General features: G+C 41.1%; 1 protein-coding gene across 1 annotated transcript; it reads left to right on the forward strand.

Moving 5' to 3' along the window:
- The first annotated feature begins 3,493 nt into the window (after positions 1-3,493).
- On the forward strand, positions 3,494-4,389 carry LOC123091437 (abscisic stress-ripening protein 5). The gene is made up of 2 exons (XM_044512942.1): positions 3,494-3,808; positions 3,906-4,389. The coding sequence occupies exons 1-2, from the start codon at positions 3,578-3,580 to the stop codon at positions 4,089-4,091; spliced, it is 417 nt and encodes a 138-aa protein (XP_044368877.1). The 5' UTR covers positions 3,494-3,577; the 3' UTR covers positions 4,092-4,389.
- The last annotated feature ends 14,797 nt before the right edge of the window (positions 4,390-19,186 follow it).

Raw genomic sequence — 19,186 nt, forward strand, 5'->3', positions numbered from 1 at the left:
AAGCTATTCTTTCCGTTCAATCTATCATAGAGTTCATACTAGAATAACACCTTAAGACACAAATCAATCAAAACCCTAATGTCACCTAGATACTCCATTGTCACCTCAAGTATCCGTGGGCATGATTATATGATATGCATCACACAATCTCAGATTCATCTATTCAACCAACACAAAGTACTTCAAAGAGTGCCCCAAAGTTTCTACCGGAGAGTCAAGACGAAAACGTGTGCCAACCCCTATGCATAGGTTCATGGGCGGAACCCGCAAGTTGATCACCAAAACATACATCAAGTGGATCACGTGAATATCCCATTGTCACCACAGATAAGCACGACAAGACATACATCAAGTGTTCTCAAATTCTTAAAGACTCAATCTGATAAGATAACTTCAAAGGAAAAACTCAATCCATTACAAGAGAGTAGAGGGGGGAGAAACATCATAAGATCCAACTATAATAACAAAGCTCGCGATACATCAAGATCGTGCCATAGAGAGAACACGAGAGAGAGAGAGAGAGAGAGAGAGAGAGAGATCAAACACATAGCTACTGGTACATACCCTCAGCCCCGAAGGTGAACTACTCCCTCCTCGTCATGGAGAGCGCCGGGATGATGAAGATGGCCACCGGTGAGGGACCCCCCCTCCGGCAGGGTGCCGGAACAGGGCCCGATTGGTTTTTGGTGGCTACAGAGGCTTGCGACGGCGGAACTCCCGATCTATCTTATTTTCTGGAGGTTTATGTATTTATAGGATTTTTTGGCGTAGGTGCCCGAGTCGTCCACGAGATAGGGGCCCACGCCCAGTGGGGGTGGGCGCGCCCCCCACCCCCGTGGACAGCTCGGGACTCTTCTGGCCCAACTCTTTTACTCTAGGGGATTCTTTTGGTCCATAAAAAATCATCAAAAATTGGCACGTCAATTGGACTCGGTTTGGTATTCCTTGTCTGTAAAACTCAAAAACAAGGAAAAAACAGAAACTGGCACTGGGCTCTAGGTTAATAGGTTAGTCCCAAAAATAATATAAAAGTGTATAGTAAATCCCATTAAACATCTAAAATAGATAATATAATAGCATGAATACTTCATAAATTATAGATACGTTGGAGACGTATCAAGCACCACCTATCAAAACCACGCCAAAAATCACCGTGTCTTCATTGCGTTTGATCCTCCATCTCCATCCCTTTACTTTCCGCACAATTGCATGTTGTATCTTTCCGCTGCTCAATCTCTAGATATGCATGTGTAGGAAGTTTTGGGTGTATCTTAACTTTTTCCAAAACCTGCCTAAGTTTGAAGAAAACTAAAAACTGCACCTTTTGTTGGTTAAGAGTCTATTCACCCCCTCTAGACCTATCTTCTTCATCCTACAATTGGTATCAGATTGTTGGTCTCCATTGCTTTGGTTTAATCACCATTGAAGGAAGATTGATGTGTCTACTTTGGGGAATCTTAGATGTAGAGTGTCTATTCTTGATGGAGAGTACTATAAATCTTGGAAAAATGAAATGTTTGGTATCTTTGATGAATTTAACTTGAGAAATTATATTCAAAGTCCTTATGTGCCTCCTATTGATCCCTTGCACCCAACTCTTGAAGAGGATTTGTTGTTTGTGTGGAGGTGCTGCTAACGAGGTGTTGTTTGGTTCTCCTAATGGATTGATAACCTTGGTTCTTAACTGAGGGAAATACTTATCTCTATTGTACTACATCATCCTCTCCTCTTCGGAGAAATCCAAACGCAGTTCACAAGTAGCAGGAAGAATTTCTAGTGCCGTTGCCGGGGAAACATCATCAACATCTATCAAGTACATGCGCATAAACTTGCATCTCCTTGCATTTATTTTATTTGCCTTTGCCTCTCGTTTTCATCTCTCCCACTTGAAATATCACCGTCGCATGCAGAACTAGGCGATCACACGCTAACCTGGACGGTCCGCATAGCCGCACGCAGGACCTTGGCGAAACCAAGTCGGTTTTGGCCAACCTCTACTTCTGTGCGCAGATCTGGACGAGAATTCGCACCGCAGCGCACAGGAAAAGTCGAGGTCGAACCAAGACTGACCGGTCCGCACCGCCGCTCGCCGAAACTAGGCGAGAACCAAGCCAAACTAACGGTCCGCACCGCCAGGCGCATGGCCGGACACCTATGCTGGAAGCTGGTCTGCTTGAGCCTCCTCTGGCACCAACGGGCTGGACGGCGCTCCTGCTCCAAGGAGCCGGACGTGGACATGCTACAAGGAGGATCCCACCAAACATCCAGCGGCACCACCGCTATTTCCTCCACCATCCCAGCGTCGCCGACAGCGATGATCTGGCCGCATGCCCGACATAGCCCAGATCGGGCCCTGTCACTGCAAGCCACTCACCGTTGTGTCGCTCACCGCCGCGTCGCCAACACTCCTCGCGCAGATCAGCCCCTCGCTCGACACATAGACCTCAGCAACCGACCACCCGCCCACATGGCCGCCGGACGCCAGCAACTCCCAGGCACCATGGAGCCTACAAGGCCGCCACCCAGCAGATCCGCGTTGGGGGCGCCGTCCGTGCGCATCCCGCGCCTCGCACACTGCGGAACCTCGCCGGGAGCAGCGCATGTGCACCACGCACACCCACTGCCTAGCCTGGGCCAAACCGCATCGCGCCGTCGCGTCTCTGGCCTCTGCCCGCCCGCGTCCTACCGCGACCACCAGTGCGCGAGCACCGCGCCCGCCGCGGACCGGCTCTGCAGCGCACCGACGCCGCACATCCCTTCTCCGCACACACTAGACCATGCGCCCGTCGAGCCCGCTAGCGCTTGCTGAACGCACCGGCCGTGCCCCACGCCTCTCCTCCGCTGAGCGACCCCGCAGCGCCCAGACCTTGCGGGAGGGAAAAAAATTGAAGACCCCGCCGCCGCCGACACCGCGCGGGCTTTGCCCGACGGTGCTTGCCGGCAGCGGCGAGGGGAGAGGGATGTCGGGGAGGGGGAGTTCTTCTGGCGGCTAGGGTTTCGTCCGGGTCGACCGCGGGGGACAACACGAGCGATGTGTTTTCAACACACCCAAATAATGTTTTCAGACGATTGACCTGCAGCTATTGTGTTTTCAGTAATACTGCGCACACGTAAGTGCGTATGAGTACAGGTTGCTGGATAGTGGACACGGTGAGCAGGGAAAGGCGTGCGTGCTGCCATATCACCGTCAGCCAATCCGTGTATGCCGACACTTTTCTAAACTTTTGTTACTCACATGGGAGCTAACCCAAGCTGCAACTCTGCCAAGTGCCAAGAAAGTGGTGGGGCGCTGCACCGTTGTCCATCATAACGTGGCCCCCTGACCCTGTCCTGTTCTTGGCTCCGGGACACGTCCATGGGTAGACCACAATTGTATGCATACGGATATTTAATGGATCCGGTATCCATAACCCGTGGAACGGAACGGTTAGTTCCACCGTCCATTCTAAGTTTCTAACAGTGGCCTCAGCCTATAAAACCCGGGCAGTAGGAAACCTACACAACCAAGCAGATAAGCAGCTGTCCTACTGTCACATACACACACACAAGTGCTAGCTAGCTAATCGATCAGCCAGCCATGGCGGAGGAGAAGCACCACCACCACCTGTTCCACCACAAGAAGGAGGGCGAGGACTTCCAGCCCGCCGCTGACGGCGGCGTCGACATGTACGGGTACTCGACCGAGACGGTGGTGACCGCCACCGGCAACGAGGGCGAGTACGAGCGGATCACCAAGGAGGAGAAGCACCACAAGCACAAGGAGCACCTCGGCGAGATGGGCGCCGCCGCCGCCGGAGCCTTCGCCCTCGTACGCTCTCTCTCATCATAACTAGTGGAGTCGTAATTACCATACGCATATATAGCTCTTGTCGGGCTTGGCTAATGGACTGCGTGTCTACGTGCAGTACGAGAAGCACGAGGCGAAGAAGGACCCGGAGCACGCGCACAAGCACAAGATCGAGGAGGAGGTGGCCGCCGCCGCAGCCGTCGGCGCCGGCGGCTTCGTCTTCCACGAGCACCACGAGAAGAAGCAGGACCACAAGGAGGCCAAGGAGGCCAGCGGCGAGAAGAAGCACCACCACTTCGGCTAGATCGTCGTTGACGTGCGGTGGCCGGCCTCGCCGCCGGCCGTGCGTGTGCTTACGTTACGTGTGTTCCATAAAGTGAGAGAGGCTGGGACGCGGGCCCGGTCTCGTGCTCGCCCGTGCGTGATTTTCTCTGCGTGCTAAGCTTCCGCGTGCCTGAATAAGTGGGGTTGCTGTTCATGCAGTGGCTCCCACACCTCATGCGTCGGTGTGTGTCGTGTGTCGGTGTGTGTTTCAATTCTACCGGCGCCCTGTATTTGTAATTTCACTTTATTATGCAAGTCCTCACGAAACTTTTGTGGCCCATCCATCTCAAAATTTGCTCTAATAGTGTCATTGTTTGTACTGGATTGCTTACAACATGTGTCACGTGGTTGCGGGAAGTATATACTTGAGTTCATGCCTACAACGAATTTTGTTCCACACTAATCTGCTCCCCAAATCAAAAATTTATTAATTACACGAGGCGTGCCCAAAATCTAGAGTCAGTGTTAATTCATGTATCCCTCCCCGCAAGAAGAAAAATCTTTGTATTTCTCGTGTCATATGGAGTCAGCATCAGCGTGAAGAGACAAAACAACATGGTGATTTTTTTTATTTTTTTTATTTTGCGAAATAACAACATGGTGATATAACCTAATGGAGATTCATACTTTCTGTATAGTCAGACCCTTCTGTCACTTCATGAAGATCACCTAATCCTGGCGTTACATCTTTGTACCAAGTGCACCGCAAAGATTGATTGCATAGCACTTTCGCATAAAACAAAGCAAAATTTGAGCAAATCGATTGGTTTGACAAGCTTGACAGGGCATCCACCTCTTCCCTAAAGTGGAAAGGATTTTGTTGCCAAAGACTGATTAGATAGCACTTTTGTGTATAGATACTTTTGAACAAAAAAAATACATTATGACTTACATAAACATTCTCTAGCAACATGCGCATAATTCATAAAAACACAGGAATAATTCTAAATTACGTGTACACTTTTTCAAATTGCAAGAACATTCTTTCTACATGACATGACAATTTTTCTTTAAAATGCATTATTATTTGTCATTAAAAAATTAACGTATTTAAAATTCAAATTACCACTTTTAAAATATGAATACTTTTTTTATTTTATGAGCATATTTTCAAAATACAAGAACTATGTTGTAAAAATACATGAACTTTTTGCAAATTCCCTTGAATATCTTTTAAATACACCAGCAATATTATTAGAAATGCATGAACAGTTTCTCAAAATAGGTAAACACATTTTAAATCAAATGAACATCTTCTGAAACTAAATTTCATGAACATAGTTTGAGGATACATGAACGTATTTATAAAAACACTATTTCTACAATACTCAAAATTTTATTTATTTTTATGAGCGAAGAAATTCCATAAAAAATTACCTTCTAATGACCATACAGTTGCGACTTAAAGCATAATTGGTTTGATGCCAACTTTTGGTATCCAAATATCTCAAAGGCATGGGCGGACATGGTGTATTGCCCACTACAGGTGGTCTATTGCAGGGGGCTCCTATTTCTTGCGTAGGGCGGTAGTTCAAAAAATATTCATTAAATTAAAAAAATTCACGTATAACAAAAAATTTCAGGGATTTTAAATAAATATAAAAAATTCTTGGATTTAAAAATATTGGTCAAATTTGAGAAATGTTCATGATTTCCAAAACATCCTCTGATTTCATAAATTATTTACGAATTGCAAACAATTTCCCGAATTTAAAAAATGTTCAAGTTCTTTAAAAATGGTCACAATTTTACAAAACTAAAGGTAAATTGAAAATAAAAGTATAAAATGGGAAAAGGAAAAAGGAAAAAAAATAGATAACCGGTAGAACCTTCTCAGAACCCGAAAGATGCAGCTAGTTGGGCCGGCTGAACTGAGGTAGCAACACCATTGAACTTTATTTAACAAAGACCACAGTCTGTTGGGTACAATTCACATTGAACTTTATACACATTTAACATGTTACGGATGCTAGATTAACATTTTTCAAATACAAGATTGTTTTTCAAATGCTTTATTAATATTTTTGATATACATGACCAACTTCTTCACACACATTGTATTTTTTTGTATACATTTTTGGTATACTTAAGAAACATTTTCTGTATACACATTTAACACTTTTGAAATGTCTAGTTAACATTGTTTTCAAATGCTTTACACATTTTTGTAATATATTTATTTAGAATTTTTGGAAGTGTAAACAAAAGTAAAAAAGAAAAAAAAACAAAAACAAAGAACCTAAAAAACAAAAACAGAAAATAAAAACCCGGGTCAGCCATCTCGCTCCTACATTAAGACGTGGCTTCACCCGGTCTCGCCAGAAGCGAGGTATAGCAGCGCCCTGCGATATGTGGGTATCCCCGCAGTACCCGAGGACTCCCATATTGGAGGGAACCTCCTATTTCATATTTTACTGGGCCATTCGCCCCTATTAACTCATGGGCCACGAACCAGTAGCACCAACTCCCTCTCGATGTCTGGTCCCATTCTTGCTTCTTTTATTTCCGGTTTGCCTTTTGCTTCGCTGCTCGTGCTTTTAAGACCATTCAGAATCTTTAATATTTTTAAACTCGTGCAACGAAAACGAGTTCATGGATTAAAAAGAATCAAATTTTTTGCATAATCTACACTTATTTTTAAAATGTTTACAATTTTTTTCAAACTCATAAAACTTTAACATCTTCATGAATTTTAAAAAATATTCAAAAATTTGAAAAAATGATCATGAATTTGGAAAATATTTTGAATTTATATAATGCTTAGGTTCTTTCCAAGTAAGCCAATTGAATGTCACATCCATAAAATTCTTGTGAATATCGTTCAAAATTCAATATCTTGTCTAGCGTGGTCCTTGTCCAAGAAGAAAACAAGTGCCTCGCGCATGAAGAAATGAGATACGCGCAATTGAGGACAATTTGTTCATCATGCAAGCTTCATGCCTGGGCGAACTAAAACACTTTCCCATATGCCTTCCTTCCCTACGGGCTGCATGAAGACAGATGACACTGGATGTGTGATAAATCCAATTCTGAAAATGGCTACTATTTCACGCTTACGCTAGAGGCATGAAATAGGAAAAGCTAATTGCAGTGCTCTATTCGGTTTCAACTCACCAACTTGAAGGAGTCTTCGTTAGCCAATGCTAATTCATCCGACCAAATAATGGAAGATCTTCTGGGTTCATAATTTTGCTATTCTGTAATCACTGACCAGGGGTACCATGCTGTGTAATTGTGTCATGTGGTCGCTTCAAGGCGCTAGGGTCATTCCCTCACAAATGTGTTGGGGTCATCTAGTAGGATTTTCCGACAGTTCTAGGAGATGTATTGGCCATTGTTTGTAAACTGTTCTGGGTTTTAAATTTTTAAACGAACCGGACATTCAAAATTCTGAATATTTTTTGCCATTGTGCTCCTCTCATGGTTTTAATTTTCTCTCTTATTTATTTTATTTTGTATTTTGTCTGATCTATCTATCAAAAACTATACAATTTAATCTTGCTCGTAAACCGTCAAGGGACTGACAACCCCTTGTTCGCGTTGGGTTGCAAGTATTTGTTGTTTGTGTGCAGGTGTTGTTCACGAGTCGTTGCTTGGTTCTCCTACTGGATTGATAATCTTGGTTTCACAACTAAGGGAAATACTTATCTCTACTGTACTACATCATCATCTCCTCTTCGCGGAAATCCCAATGCAGCTCACAAGTAGTAACATTGTTTTCAATAGAACTGTCATGGTGTTGTTTTTGTGTAGATATAAAAGTTCTTGGAATTGGACTAAACTTTTTTGGAGATTTTTTAGTGAATAAATAAAAAAATACTGGAATGAAGATCCATCGGAGGGGGGCCATGAGTTGCTCACAAGGCAACAGGGCACGCCTACCCCCTAGGGCGCGCCCTGATGCCTTGTGGGTCCCACAGGCGGTCGTCTGACCTATCCAAGCCTATAAATTTTGTTTTCCCAAGAAAAAAAATAAGAGAAGTTTCATGACTTTTTACGATATGGACCGACCGCCACCTCCTATTCTTCATTGGGAGGGCTGTTCTGGAGTCCGGTCGGGGCTCCAGGGAGGGGGGTTCATCACCATCATCATTACCAACCCTTCTTTATCAACAATTCCATGATGTTAACTGCCGGGAGTGAGTAATTACTTCGTATACTTGCTAGACGGTGATGGAGTTGGATGAGATTTATCATGTAGTGAGTCAATTTGTTAGGGCTTAATCCCTAGTACCCACTATGTTCTGAGACTCATGTTGCTATGACTTTGCTATGCTTAATGCCTGTCACTAGGGCCCGAGTGCCATAATTTGAGATTGGAACATATTATGTTTTCATGAATATAAGTGTGTTTTGGATCCTATCTTGCAAGTTGTATGCACCTATTATGTGTTATGATCCGCAGACCCAAAGGTGATAATAATTGGGGTTCACTCCAGTGATGACCGTGGTATGAGGAGTTCATGTATGCATTGAGTGTTAATGCTTTGTTCTGGTTCTCTATTAAAAGGAGGCTTTAATATCCCTTAGATTTCCTTATGGACCCCGCAACCATGGGAGGGTAGGACAAAAGATGTTATGCAAGTTCTTACTATAAGCACGTATGACTATATACAAAATACATGTCTACATTATATTGATGAATTGGAGCTATTGTGTATCGCTCTAGGTTGTGACTCTTACATGATGAATGTCATCCAACACAAATATCCTTCGCTGATCCAATGCCTATGCTTTTCTCATATTGATCTTTGCAAAGTTACTACTGTTGCCGCCGCTGTTACAACCACTACAAAACAACTACAGTTACTGTCACCATTACTAATGCTACTGATGTATACTACACAACCTTCTTCTTGTAGACGTTGTTGGGCCTTCAAGTGCAGAGGTTTGTAAGAAAGTAGCAAATTTCCCTCAAGTGGATGACCTAAGGTTTATCAATCCGTGGGAGGCGTAGGATGAAGATGGTCTCTCTCAAACAACCCTACAACCAAATAACAAAGAGTCTCTTGTGTACCCAACACACCCAATACAATGGTAAATTGTGTAGGTGCACTAGTTCAGCGAAGAGATGGTGATACAAGTGCAATATGGATGGTAGATAGGTTTTTGTAATCTGAAAATATAAAAACAGCAAGGTAACTAATGATAAAAGTGAGCGTAAACGGTATTGCAATGGTAGGAAACAAGGCCTAGGGTTTATACTTTCACTAGTGCAAGTTCTCTCAACAATAATAACATAATTGGATCATATAACTATCCCTCAACATGCAACAAAGAGTCACTCCAAAGACACTAATAGCGGAGAACAAACAAAGAGATTATGGTAGGGTACGAAACGACCTCAAAGTTATCCTTTCTGTTCTATCTATTCAAGAGCCCATAGTAAAATAACATGAAGCTATTCTTTCCATTCAATCTATCATAGAGTTCGTACTAGAATAACACCTTAAGACACAAATCAACCAAAACCCTAATGTCACCTAGATACTTGATTGTCACCTCAAGTATCCGTGGGTATGATTATACGATATGCATCACAGAATCTCAGATTCATCTATTCAACCAACAGAAAGTACTTCAAAGAGTGCCCCAAAGTTTTTATCGGAGAGTCAAGACGAAAACGTGTGCTAACCCCTATGCATAGATTCATTGAACCCGCAAGTTGATCACCAAAACATACATCAAGTAGATCACATGAATATCCCATTGTCACCACAGATAAACACGGCAAGACATACATCAAGTGTTCTCAAATCCTTAAAGACTCAATCCGACAAGATAACTTCAAAGGGAAAACTCAATCCATTACAAGAGAGGAGAGGGGGAGAAACATCATAAGATCCAACTATAATAGCAAAGCTCGCGATACATCAAGATCGTGCGAAGTCAAGAACACGAGAGAGAGAGATCAAACACATAGCTACTGGTACATACCCTCAGCCCCGAGGGTGAACTACTCCCTCCTCGTCATGGAGAGCACTGGGATGATGAAGATGGCCAACGGCGAGGGATCCCCCTCCGGCAGGGTGCCGGAACGGGCTCCCGAGAGGTTTTTGGTGGCTACAGAGGTTTCCGGCGGCGGAACTCCCGATCTATTGTTGTCCCCGATGTTTTTAGGGTATATGGAGACATATAGGCGAAAGAAGTCGATGAGGGGAGCCATGAGGGGCCCATGATGGTGGAGGGCGCGCCCCCTTCCTCGTGGCCTCCTCGAAGCTTCCCTGACTTCAGCTCCACGTCTCCTGGATCACGTTTGTTCCAAAAATCACGCTCCCGAAAGTTTCATTTCGTTTGGACTCCGTTTGATATTCCGTTTCTTCGAAACACCGAAATAGGCAAGAAAACAACAATATGGGTTGGGCCTCCGGTTAATAGGTTAGTCCCAAAAATAATATAAAAGTGCTTAGTAAAGCCCATAAACATCCAAAATAGATAAGATAATAGCATGAATGCTTCATAAATTATAGATATGTTGGAGACGTATCAGCATCCCCAAGCTTAATTCCTGCTCGTCCTCGAGTAGATAAATGATAAAAGAAAGAATTTATGAAGTGTGAATGCTAGCAGGTGCACAAGTTTGATCAATGATAATTTCAATCACCTTTTCTAGCATGATTATATGTCATAACAGTAGTTCATCTCATAAAACTTCTCAAGATCAAATAACAAGCTATTCACATGTTAAAGCATAGACCATAAACTTTCTTGAAAACTAGCAAACTTCATTCTCAGTCATCAAACAATTACAATTCATCTTATTTTCAGGAAGGGTCTATGTCAGAGCTTTGATTTAGCAAACTCCACATACTCAACTATCATATAGTCTTCCATGATTGCTACCACTCAAAGCATATTCTTAGAACAAATAGCATCCATCTAACACAGAGAAAAATAGGGGCTTAGTGTTTCGCCTCCCAACTCACTTATCATATAGATAATTGTCAACAATAATAATTCATGATCAAATATATTTGCATGGCCATATATGCTTAGATCTTTCCCCAACACATGATGCTTGCCAACTAAAGAGTAGGTAGGAATGAGAAGGAATACTACTGACTCTTGCATAAAAGTAAAAGATGGGCCCTTCGCAGAGGGAAGAAGGGATTTGCAAAGGTGGCAGAGCTCGTTTTTGAAATAGAGATAAATAATTTTGAGAGGTATTCTTTCATTGTCAACATAACAACCAAGAGTTCCCAATATCTTCCATACTACATACATTATAGGCGGTTCCCAAACAGAATGGTAAAGTTTTTACTCCCCCTCCACCAACAATCATCAATCCATGGCTTGCCCGAGACAATAGGTGCCTCCAACTAACATCAATCCTGGGGGAGTTTTGTTTGCAATTACTTTTGATTTGATTTTGATCTTTTGATCATGGGACTGGGCATCCCAGTTACCAGCCATTTTTCTTATGAATGATGAGCGGAGTCCACTCATCTTGAAAATAACCCACATAGCATGGAAGATACTAACAACCCCTAGTCGCTACATGACCGATTCGGGCATACAAAACAGATTATTATTTGAAGGTTTAGAGTTTGGCACATGCAAATTTACTTGGAACGGCAAGTAAATACCGCATATAGGTAGGTATGGTGGACACTCATGGAAGAAACTTGGCTCAAGGAATTTGGATGCACAAGCAGTATTCCCGCTTAGTACAGAGATTTTGGCTAGCAAAGGATTCTAAAAAGCAACCACCACATGTTGGATGATCTATAACAATATAACTTCTATACAAATACACCCAAGCATAACTCATTACGTTGTCTTCCTTGTCCAACTTCAACTAATTTGCTCAGGTTTGAAAATAACTAATGGGGCTCACAATCATAGAAGATGTCTAAGATAGTATATTTATATGTGAAATTTCTCTTCCTTCAATATTCTTTCATGAATTGTTCAAGTGACCAATACAATGCTTGCTAACCTTCAATAAATTTTACTACCTCTACTTCTTAGATGTGAAGTCATTAATCCCAACGGGGTAAGCATATGAAACATATATAATTTCAGATTTATGACATTCAACTCATTCAACCATTTACTCATAGGATATAAGTGAAGCACACGAGTAAATGATAAACTACTCCAAAAAGATATAAGTGAAGATCAATGAGTAGTTAAATAATTATGTAACTATGTGAAGACTCTCTCTCATTTAAGAATTTCAGATCTTGGTATTTTATTCAAACATCAAGCAAAACAAAATAAAACAACATTGCAAGGATAGCACAACTCATGTGATGAAGCAAAAACTTAGGCTCGGCCGATACTAACTGATAATTGTTGAAGAAGAAAGGTGGGATGCCTACTGGGGCACCCCCAAGCTTGCATGCTTGAGACTTCTTGAAATATTATCTTGGGGTGCCTTGGGCATCCCCAAGCTTGAGATTTTGTGTCTCCTTAATTCCTTTTATACCTCGGTTTCCTAAATCTTGAAAGCTTCATCCACACCAAACTCAACAAGAACTCGTGAGATAAGTTAGTATAAACCAATGCAAAAGCCTTATCATTTTCTACTGTAACAAATCACTAAAATTATTATTCAACATTGCATACTAAATGTCTCTGCAAATTTAATACTCCTATCCTCAAATAGAATCATTAAACAAGCAAACATATGCAAACAATGTAAACATAACAGCAATCTGCCAAAACAGTATAGTCTGTAAAGAATGCAAGATTCATCATACTTCCCTAACTCCAAAAATTATGAGAAAAATACTACGCTGTATAAGATTTATCAGAGCTCAATATGCAAAAAGTTTCAACATTATATCATTCTCTGACTTTTCTAGGGAATTTTTGCGACAGCGGTAAACTTTCTGTTTTCAAACAGCAACATGTATACTAGCAAAATAAGCATGGTAAAGGCTATCCTTGACATTTTTACTGAAAATATAGATGCAAAACATTATTATAAATAACATCAAGAAAATACTAACAAAATAAAATTATGCTCCAAGCAAAACACATATCATGTGGTGAATAAAAATATAGCTCCAAGTAAAGTTACCGATGAACGAAGACGAAAGAGGGGATGCCATCCAAGGCATCCCCAAGCTTAGGCTCTTGGTTGTCCTTGAATAGTACCTTGGGGTGCCTTGGGCATCCCCAAGCTTAGGCTCTTACCACTCCTTATTTCATAGTCCATCGAATCTTTACCCGAAACTTGAAAACTTCACAACAAAAAACTCAATAGAAAACTCGTAAGCTCCGTTAGTATAAGAAAATAAAACCACCACTCAGGTACTGTTGTGAACTCATTCTAAATTCATATTGGTGTAATATCTACTGTATTCTAAGTTCTCTATGGTTCATACCCTCCGATACTACTCATAGATTCATCAAAATAAGCAAACAACACAATAAAAACTGTCAAAAACAGAACAGTCTGTAGTAATCTGTATCAAACGTATACTTATGGAACTCCAAAAATCCTACCAAATTAGGAAGTCATAAGAAATTTGTGTACCAATCCAGAGCAAAAATAATCAAATCAAAATCACGTTTCTGTGAATTATAAAAACTAATTTACTGGGCGCAAGAGTTTCTGATTTTCAGCAGGATCATAACAACTATCACCGTAAGCTATCCTAAAGGTCTTACTTAGCACTTTATTGAAACAAAAGCTATAAAACATGATTACTACAGTAGCATAATCATGTTGACACACTAAAACAGTAAGGGTAAATATTGGGTTGTCTCCCAACACACACTTTTCTTTAATGCCTTTCTAGCTAGGCAGGATGATGACAATGATGCTCACAGAAAAGATAAGAATTGAAACATAACGGGAGCATCATGAAGCATATGACTAGCACATTTAAGCCTAAACCACTTCCTATGCATAGGGATTTTGTGAGCAAACAATTTATTGGAACAATAATCAACTAGCATAGGAAGGCTAAACAAGCACAACTTCAAAACTTTAAGCACATAGAGAGGAAACTTGATATTATTGCAATTCCTACAAGCATATGTTCCTCCCTCATAATAATTTTCAGTAGCATCATGAATGAATTCGACAATATAACCAGCACACAAAGCATTATTTTCATGATCTACAAGCATAGAAAATTTATTACTCTCCATATAAGAAAAATTCTTCTCATTCGGAATAGTGGGAGTATCATAAGAGACTTGAATACTATAAATTGTTTCCACATTGAAAGAGTAAGTTCAGAAAAAGGGTAATCATAATCATGACAAGTTTTATAAATATAATCATCACTACTTTTTATAGCATAAGTTTCATCACAATAATCATCATAAGTAGCAACTTTGTTCTCATCATAATCGATTGAAACCTCTTCCAAGATAGTGGAATCATGAAAATTAAGTTGACACTCTTCCAAATCCACTTTCATATTCATCACAATAAGATTCAACATCCTCCAAAATAGTGGGATCATTACTTCCTAAAGTTGACACTCTTCCAAACCCACTTTCATCAATATAATCATCATAGGTAAGAGGCATGCTATCATCATAACAACTTTGCATATCAAAACTTGGGAGGCTAAAAATATCATCTTCATTAAACGTAGCATCCCCAAGCTTGGGACAAACATTAATTTCAGCAAATATATTCTCAAATATGTCATCCTCATCAAACATAGCATCCCCAAGCTTGGGCCTTTTCATATCATAAGCATAATCACTCTCATCATTAATAGTATGGATAACACCAATAGTATAGCAATTATCATCATCACAATGAGTAGTAGGAGCAACATCATTTGGGAGGGATACCTTTTTACCTTTGCTTCTCCGTTTTTTCTTTTTTCTTCACATCATGTGTGGGTTCAACCCTCTTCTTTGAGCTCCTTATTGATGAGATTGGTTGAATAGAAAGCTCCTCCTCGTTACCTGATTCATCATAAGAAATAATAGGAGGATATTGGGAAGTCTCTTCCCTTTCATTAGTATTCTCTTCATCTTCTATTTTCTTTCTTTTCTTTAGGTAATTGGTAATATAAGGATTTTCAATGCAATTCACCGCACAATACAAATAAATCTTCTCTAGATCAAAATCAAGAAATCTCTTAAGGGCAAATTCTGGAATATTCTTAGTTGCACGTTTCAATTCTTCATAACCCAAAAGCAAACTAAGTTCATTATGATGTGCAAGGGAAATCAAGTCATCACAATTTTTGGACACAATTCGATCATGAAACAATTTGCATTGGAGATTTAAATGACCATGTTCATTGCAAAGTTCACAAGGATCGTGAAAAATATTGAGTTTTTCAGCACAAACATCAAGACTTTCTTGCAACAATTTAGTTTCTAAATGCTTATGCCTCTTGCAATATCTATTTTCCCTATTTGGTGTGTACTTGCAAACCCAATACACTCCACAAAAATCGACATGCTTATAAGAGATATTTTCATCATGACTAGTGCAATCATCATTAGTACTATGGATATTCAAGGAGTTCATACTAACAACATTGCAATCATGCTCATCATTCAAAGATGTAATACCAAACATTTTATAGACTTCTTCTTCTAGCACTTGAGCACAATTTTCCTTTTCATCATACTCACGAAAGATATTAAAAAGGTTAAGCGTATGATGCAAACTCAATTCCATTTTTTGTAGTTTTCTTTTATAAACTAAACTAGTGATAAAACAAGAAACAAAAAGATTCGATTGCAAGATCTAAAGATATACCTTAAAGCACTCACCTCCCCGGCAACGGCGCCAGAAAAGAGCTTGATGTCTACTACACAACCTTCTTCTTGTAGACGTTGTTGGGCCTCCAAGTGCAGAGGTTTGTAGGACAGTAGCAAATTTCCCTCAAGTGGATGACATAAGATTTATCAATCCGTGGGAGGTGGAGGATGAAGATGGTCTCTCTCAAACAACCCTGCAACCAAATAACAAAGAGTCTCTTGTGTCCCCAACATACCCAATACAATGGTAAATTTTATAGGTGCACTAGTTCGGCGAAGAGATCGTGATACAAGTGCAATATGGATGGTAGATATAGGTTTTTGTAATCTGAAAATATAAAAACAGCAAGGTAACTAATGATAAAAGTGAGCTTAAACATTATTGCAATGGTAGGAAACAAGGCCTAGGGTTCATACTTTCACTAGTGCAAGTTCTCTCAACAATAATAACATAATTGGATCATATAACTATCCCTCAACATGCAACAAAGAGTCACTCCAAAGCCACTAATAGCGGATAACAAATGAAGAGATTATGGTAGGGTACGAAACCACCTCAAAGTTATCCTTTCTGTTCTATCTATTCAAGAGTCCGTAGTAAAATAACATGAAGCTATTCTTTCCATTCAATCTATCATAGAGTTCGTACTAGAATAACACCTTAAGACACAAATCAACCAAAACCCCGAATGTCACCTAGATACTCCATTGTCACCTCAAGTATCCATGGGTATGATTATACGATATGCATCACACAATCTCAGATTCATCTATTCAACCAACACAAAGTACTTCAAAGAGTGCCCCAAAGTTTCTACCGGAGAGTCAAGACGAAAACATGTGCCAACCCCTATGCATAGATTCATTGAACCCGCAAGTTGATCACCAAAACATACATCAAGTAGATCACATGAATATCCCATTGTCACCACAGATAAACATGGAAAGACATACATCAAGTGTTCTCAAATCCTTAAAGACTCAATCCGACAAGATAACTTCAAAGGGAAAACTCAATGCATTACAAGAGAGGAGTGGGGGAGAAACATCATAAGATCCAACTATAATAGCAAAGCTCGCGATAGATCAAGATTGTGCGAAGTCAAGAACATGAGAGAGAGAGAGATCAAACACATAGCTACTGGTACATACCCTCAGCCCCGAGGGTGAACTACTCCCTCATCGTCATGGAGAGCGCCGGGATGATGAAGATGGCCACCGGTGAGGGATCCCCCTCCGATAGGGTGCCGAAACAGGCTCTCGAAAGGTTTTTGGTGGCTACAGAGGCTTGCGGCGGCGGAACTCCCGATCTATTGTTGTCCCTGATGTTTTTAGGGTATATGGAGATATATAGGCGAAAGAAGTCGATCAGGGGAGCCATGAGGGGCCCACGAGGGTGGAGGGTGTGCCCCCGTGCCTCGTGGCCTCCTTGAAGCTTCCCTGACTTCAACTCCACGTCTCCTGGATCACGTTCGTTCCAAAAATCACGCTCCTGAAGGTTTCATTCCGTTTGGACTCCGTTTGATATTCCCTTTCTTCGAAACACTGAAATAGGCAAGAAAACAACAATGTGGGTTGGGCCTCCGGTTAATACGTTAGTCCCAAAAATAATATGAAAGTTCTTAGTAAAGCCCATAAATATCCAAAATAGATAAGATAATAGCATGAATGCTTCATAAATTATAGATACGTTGGAGACGTATCAGCTACCATTACCTCTTCTTTCAAAACTATCGTACCACTATGCTACTAAACACTTTGCTGCAAATATTTAGTTCTCCAGGTGTGGTTGAATTGAAAACTCAACTGTTAAGCTCGTAAATATTCTTTGGCTCCCCTTGTGTCGAATCAATAAATTTGGGTGAAATACTACCCTCGAAGATTGTCGCGATCCCCTATACTTGTGGGTTATCAAGGCTAGACCAGTGATCACTTGGTGTTTATATTTCCACACATGTATTTCTATTTTCCCTAAATCTCATATTCAATAGCCAATGCAATTGTGATGACCCACAAGTATAGGGGATCAATCGTAGTCCTTTTGATAAGTAAGAGTGTCGAACCCAATGAGGAGCAGAAGGAAATGACAAGTGGTTTTCAGCAAGGTAATTTCTGCAAGCACTGAAATTGTCGGTAATAGATAGTTTGATAGCAAGGTCATTTGTAATGAGAAAGTAATGGTAACGGTATGTAAAGTGCAGGAAGGTAGCCCAATCCTTTTGTGGCAAAGGATATACCAAAACCGTTTCTTATAATAGGCAAAGCGTTCTTAAGGGTGCACGGGAATTTCATGTAGTCACTTTCGTCATGTTGGTTCGATTCTTGTTCGCTACTTTGATAATTTGATATGTGGGTGGACCGGTGCTTAGGTGCTATTCTTACTTGAACAAACCTCCAACTTATGATTAACCCCCTCGCAAGCATCCGCAATGACGAGAAAGTATTAAGATAAAATCTAACCATAAGATTAAACTTTTGGATCCAAACCAGTACCTTACGAAGTAGCGCACAAACTAGGGTTTAAGCTTATGTCACTCTATCAACCCATCATCTAATAACTACTCCACAATGCATTCCCTTAGGCCCAAATAAGTTGAAGTGCCATGTAGTCTATGTTCACATGACACCACTAAGGGAATCACAACATACATGTCATCAAAATATCAAACACATATCAAGTTCACATGATTACTTGCAACAAGATTTCTCCCGTGACCTCATGAACAAAAGTAACTACTCACAAATGACAATCATGCTCAAGATCAGAGGGGTATTAAATAGCATAATGGATCTGAACATATAATCTTCCACCAAATAAACCATATAGTAGTCAACTACAAGATGCAATCAACACTACTAGTCACCCACATGTACCAATGAGAGGTTCCGGTACAAAGATTGAACACAAGAGATGAACTAGGTTTTGAGAGGAGATGGTGCTATTGAGGATGTTGATGGATATTGCCCTCCCAAAGACGAGAGGGTTGTTGGTGATGATGTTGACGATGATTTCCCCCTCTAGGAGGGAAGTTCCCCCAACGGAATCGCTCCGCCGGAGGGCAAAAGTGCTCATGCCCAAGTTCCACCTCGAGACGGCGGCGCTCCGTCCCGAAAGTCCTCTCCTTATTTTTTTCTAGGTCAAAATGACTCATATACCAGAAGAGGGGCACCGGAGGTGGGCCGAGGAGGGCAGAACCCACCAGGGCGCGCCTGGGATGCCTGGCACACCTTGGTGGGTTGTGCCCACCTGGTGGGCCTCCTCCGGTAGTTATTTGCTCCAGTATTTTTCTTTTATTCCAAAACAATTATCCATAAATTTTCAGGTCATTTGGAGATGTGCAGAATAGGTTACTCTGACATAGCTTTTACAGGTCCAGAATT

The sequence above is a fragment of the Triticum aestivum genome, chromosome 4B (assembly GCF_018294505.1).
Source record: "Triticum aestivum cultivar Chinese Spring chromosome 4B, IWGSC CS RefSeq v2.1, whole genome shotgun sequence".
NCBI classification, from domain to species: domain Eukaryota; kingdom Viridiplantae; phylum Streptophyta; class Magnoliopsida; order Poales; family Poaceae; genus Triticum; species Triticum aestivum.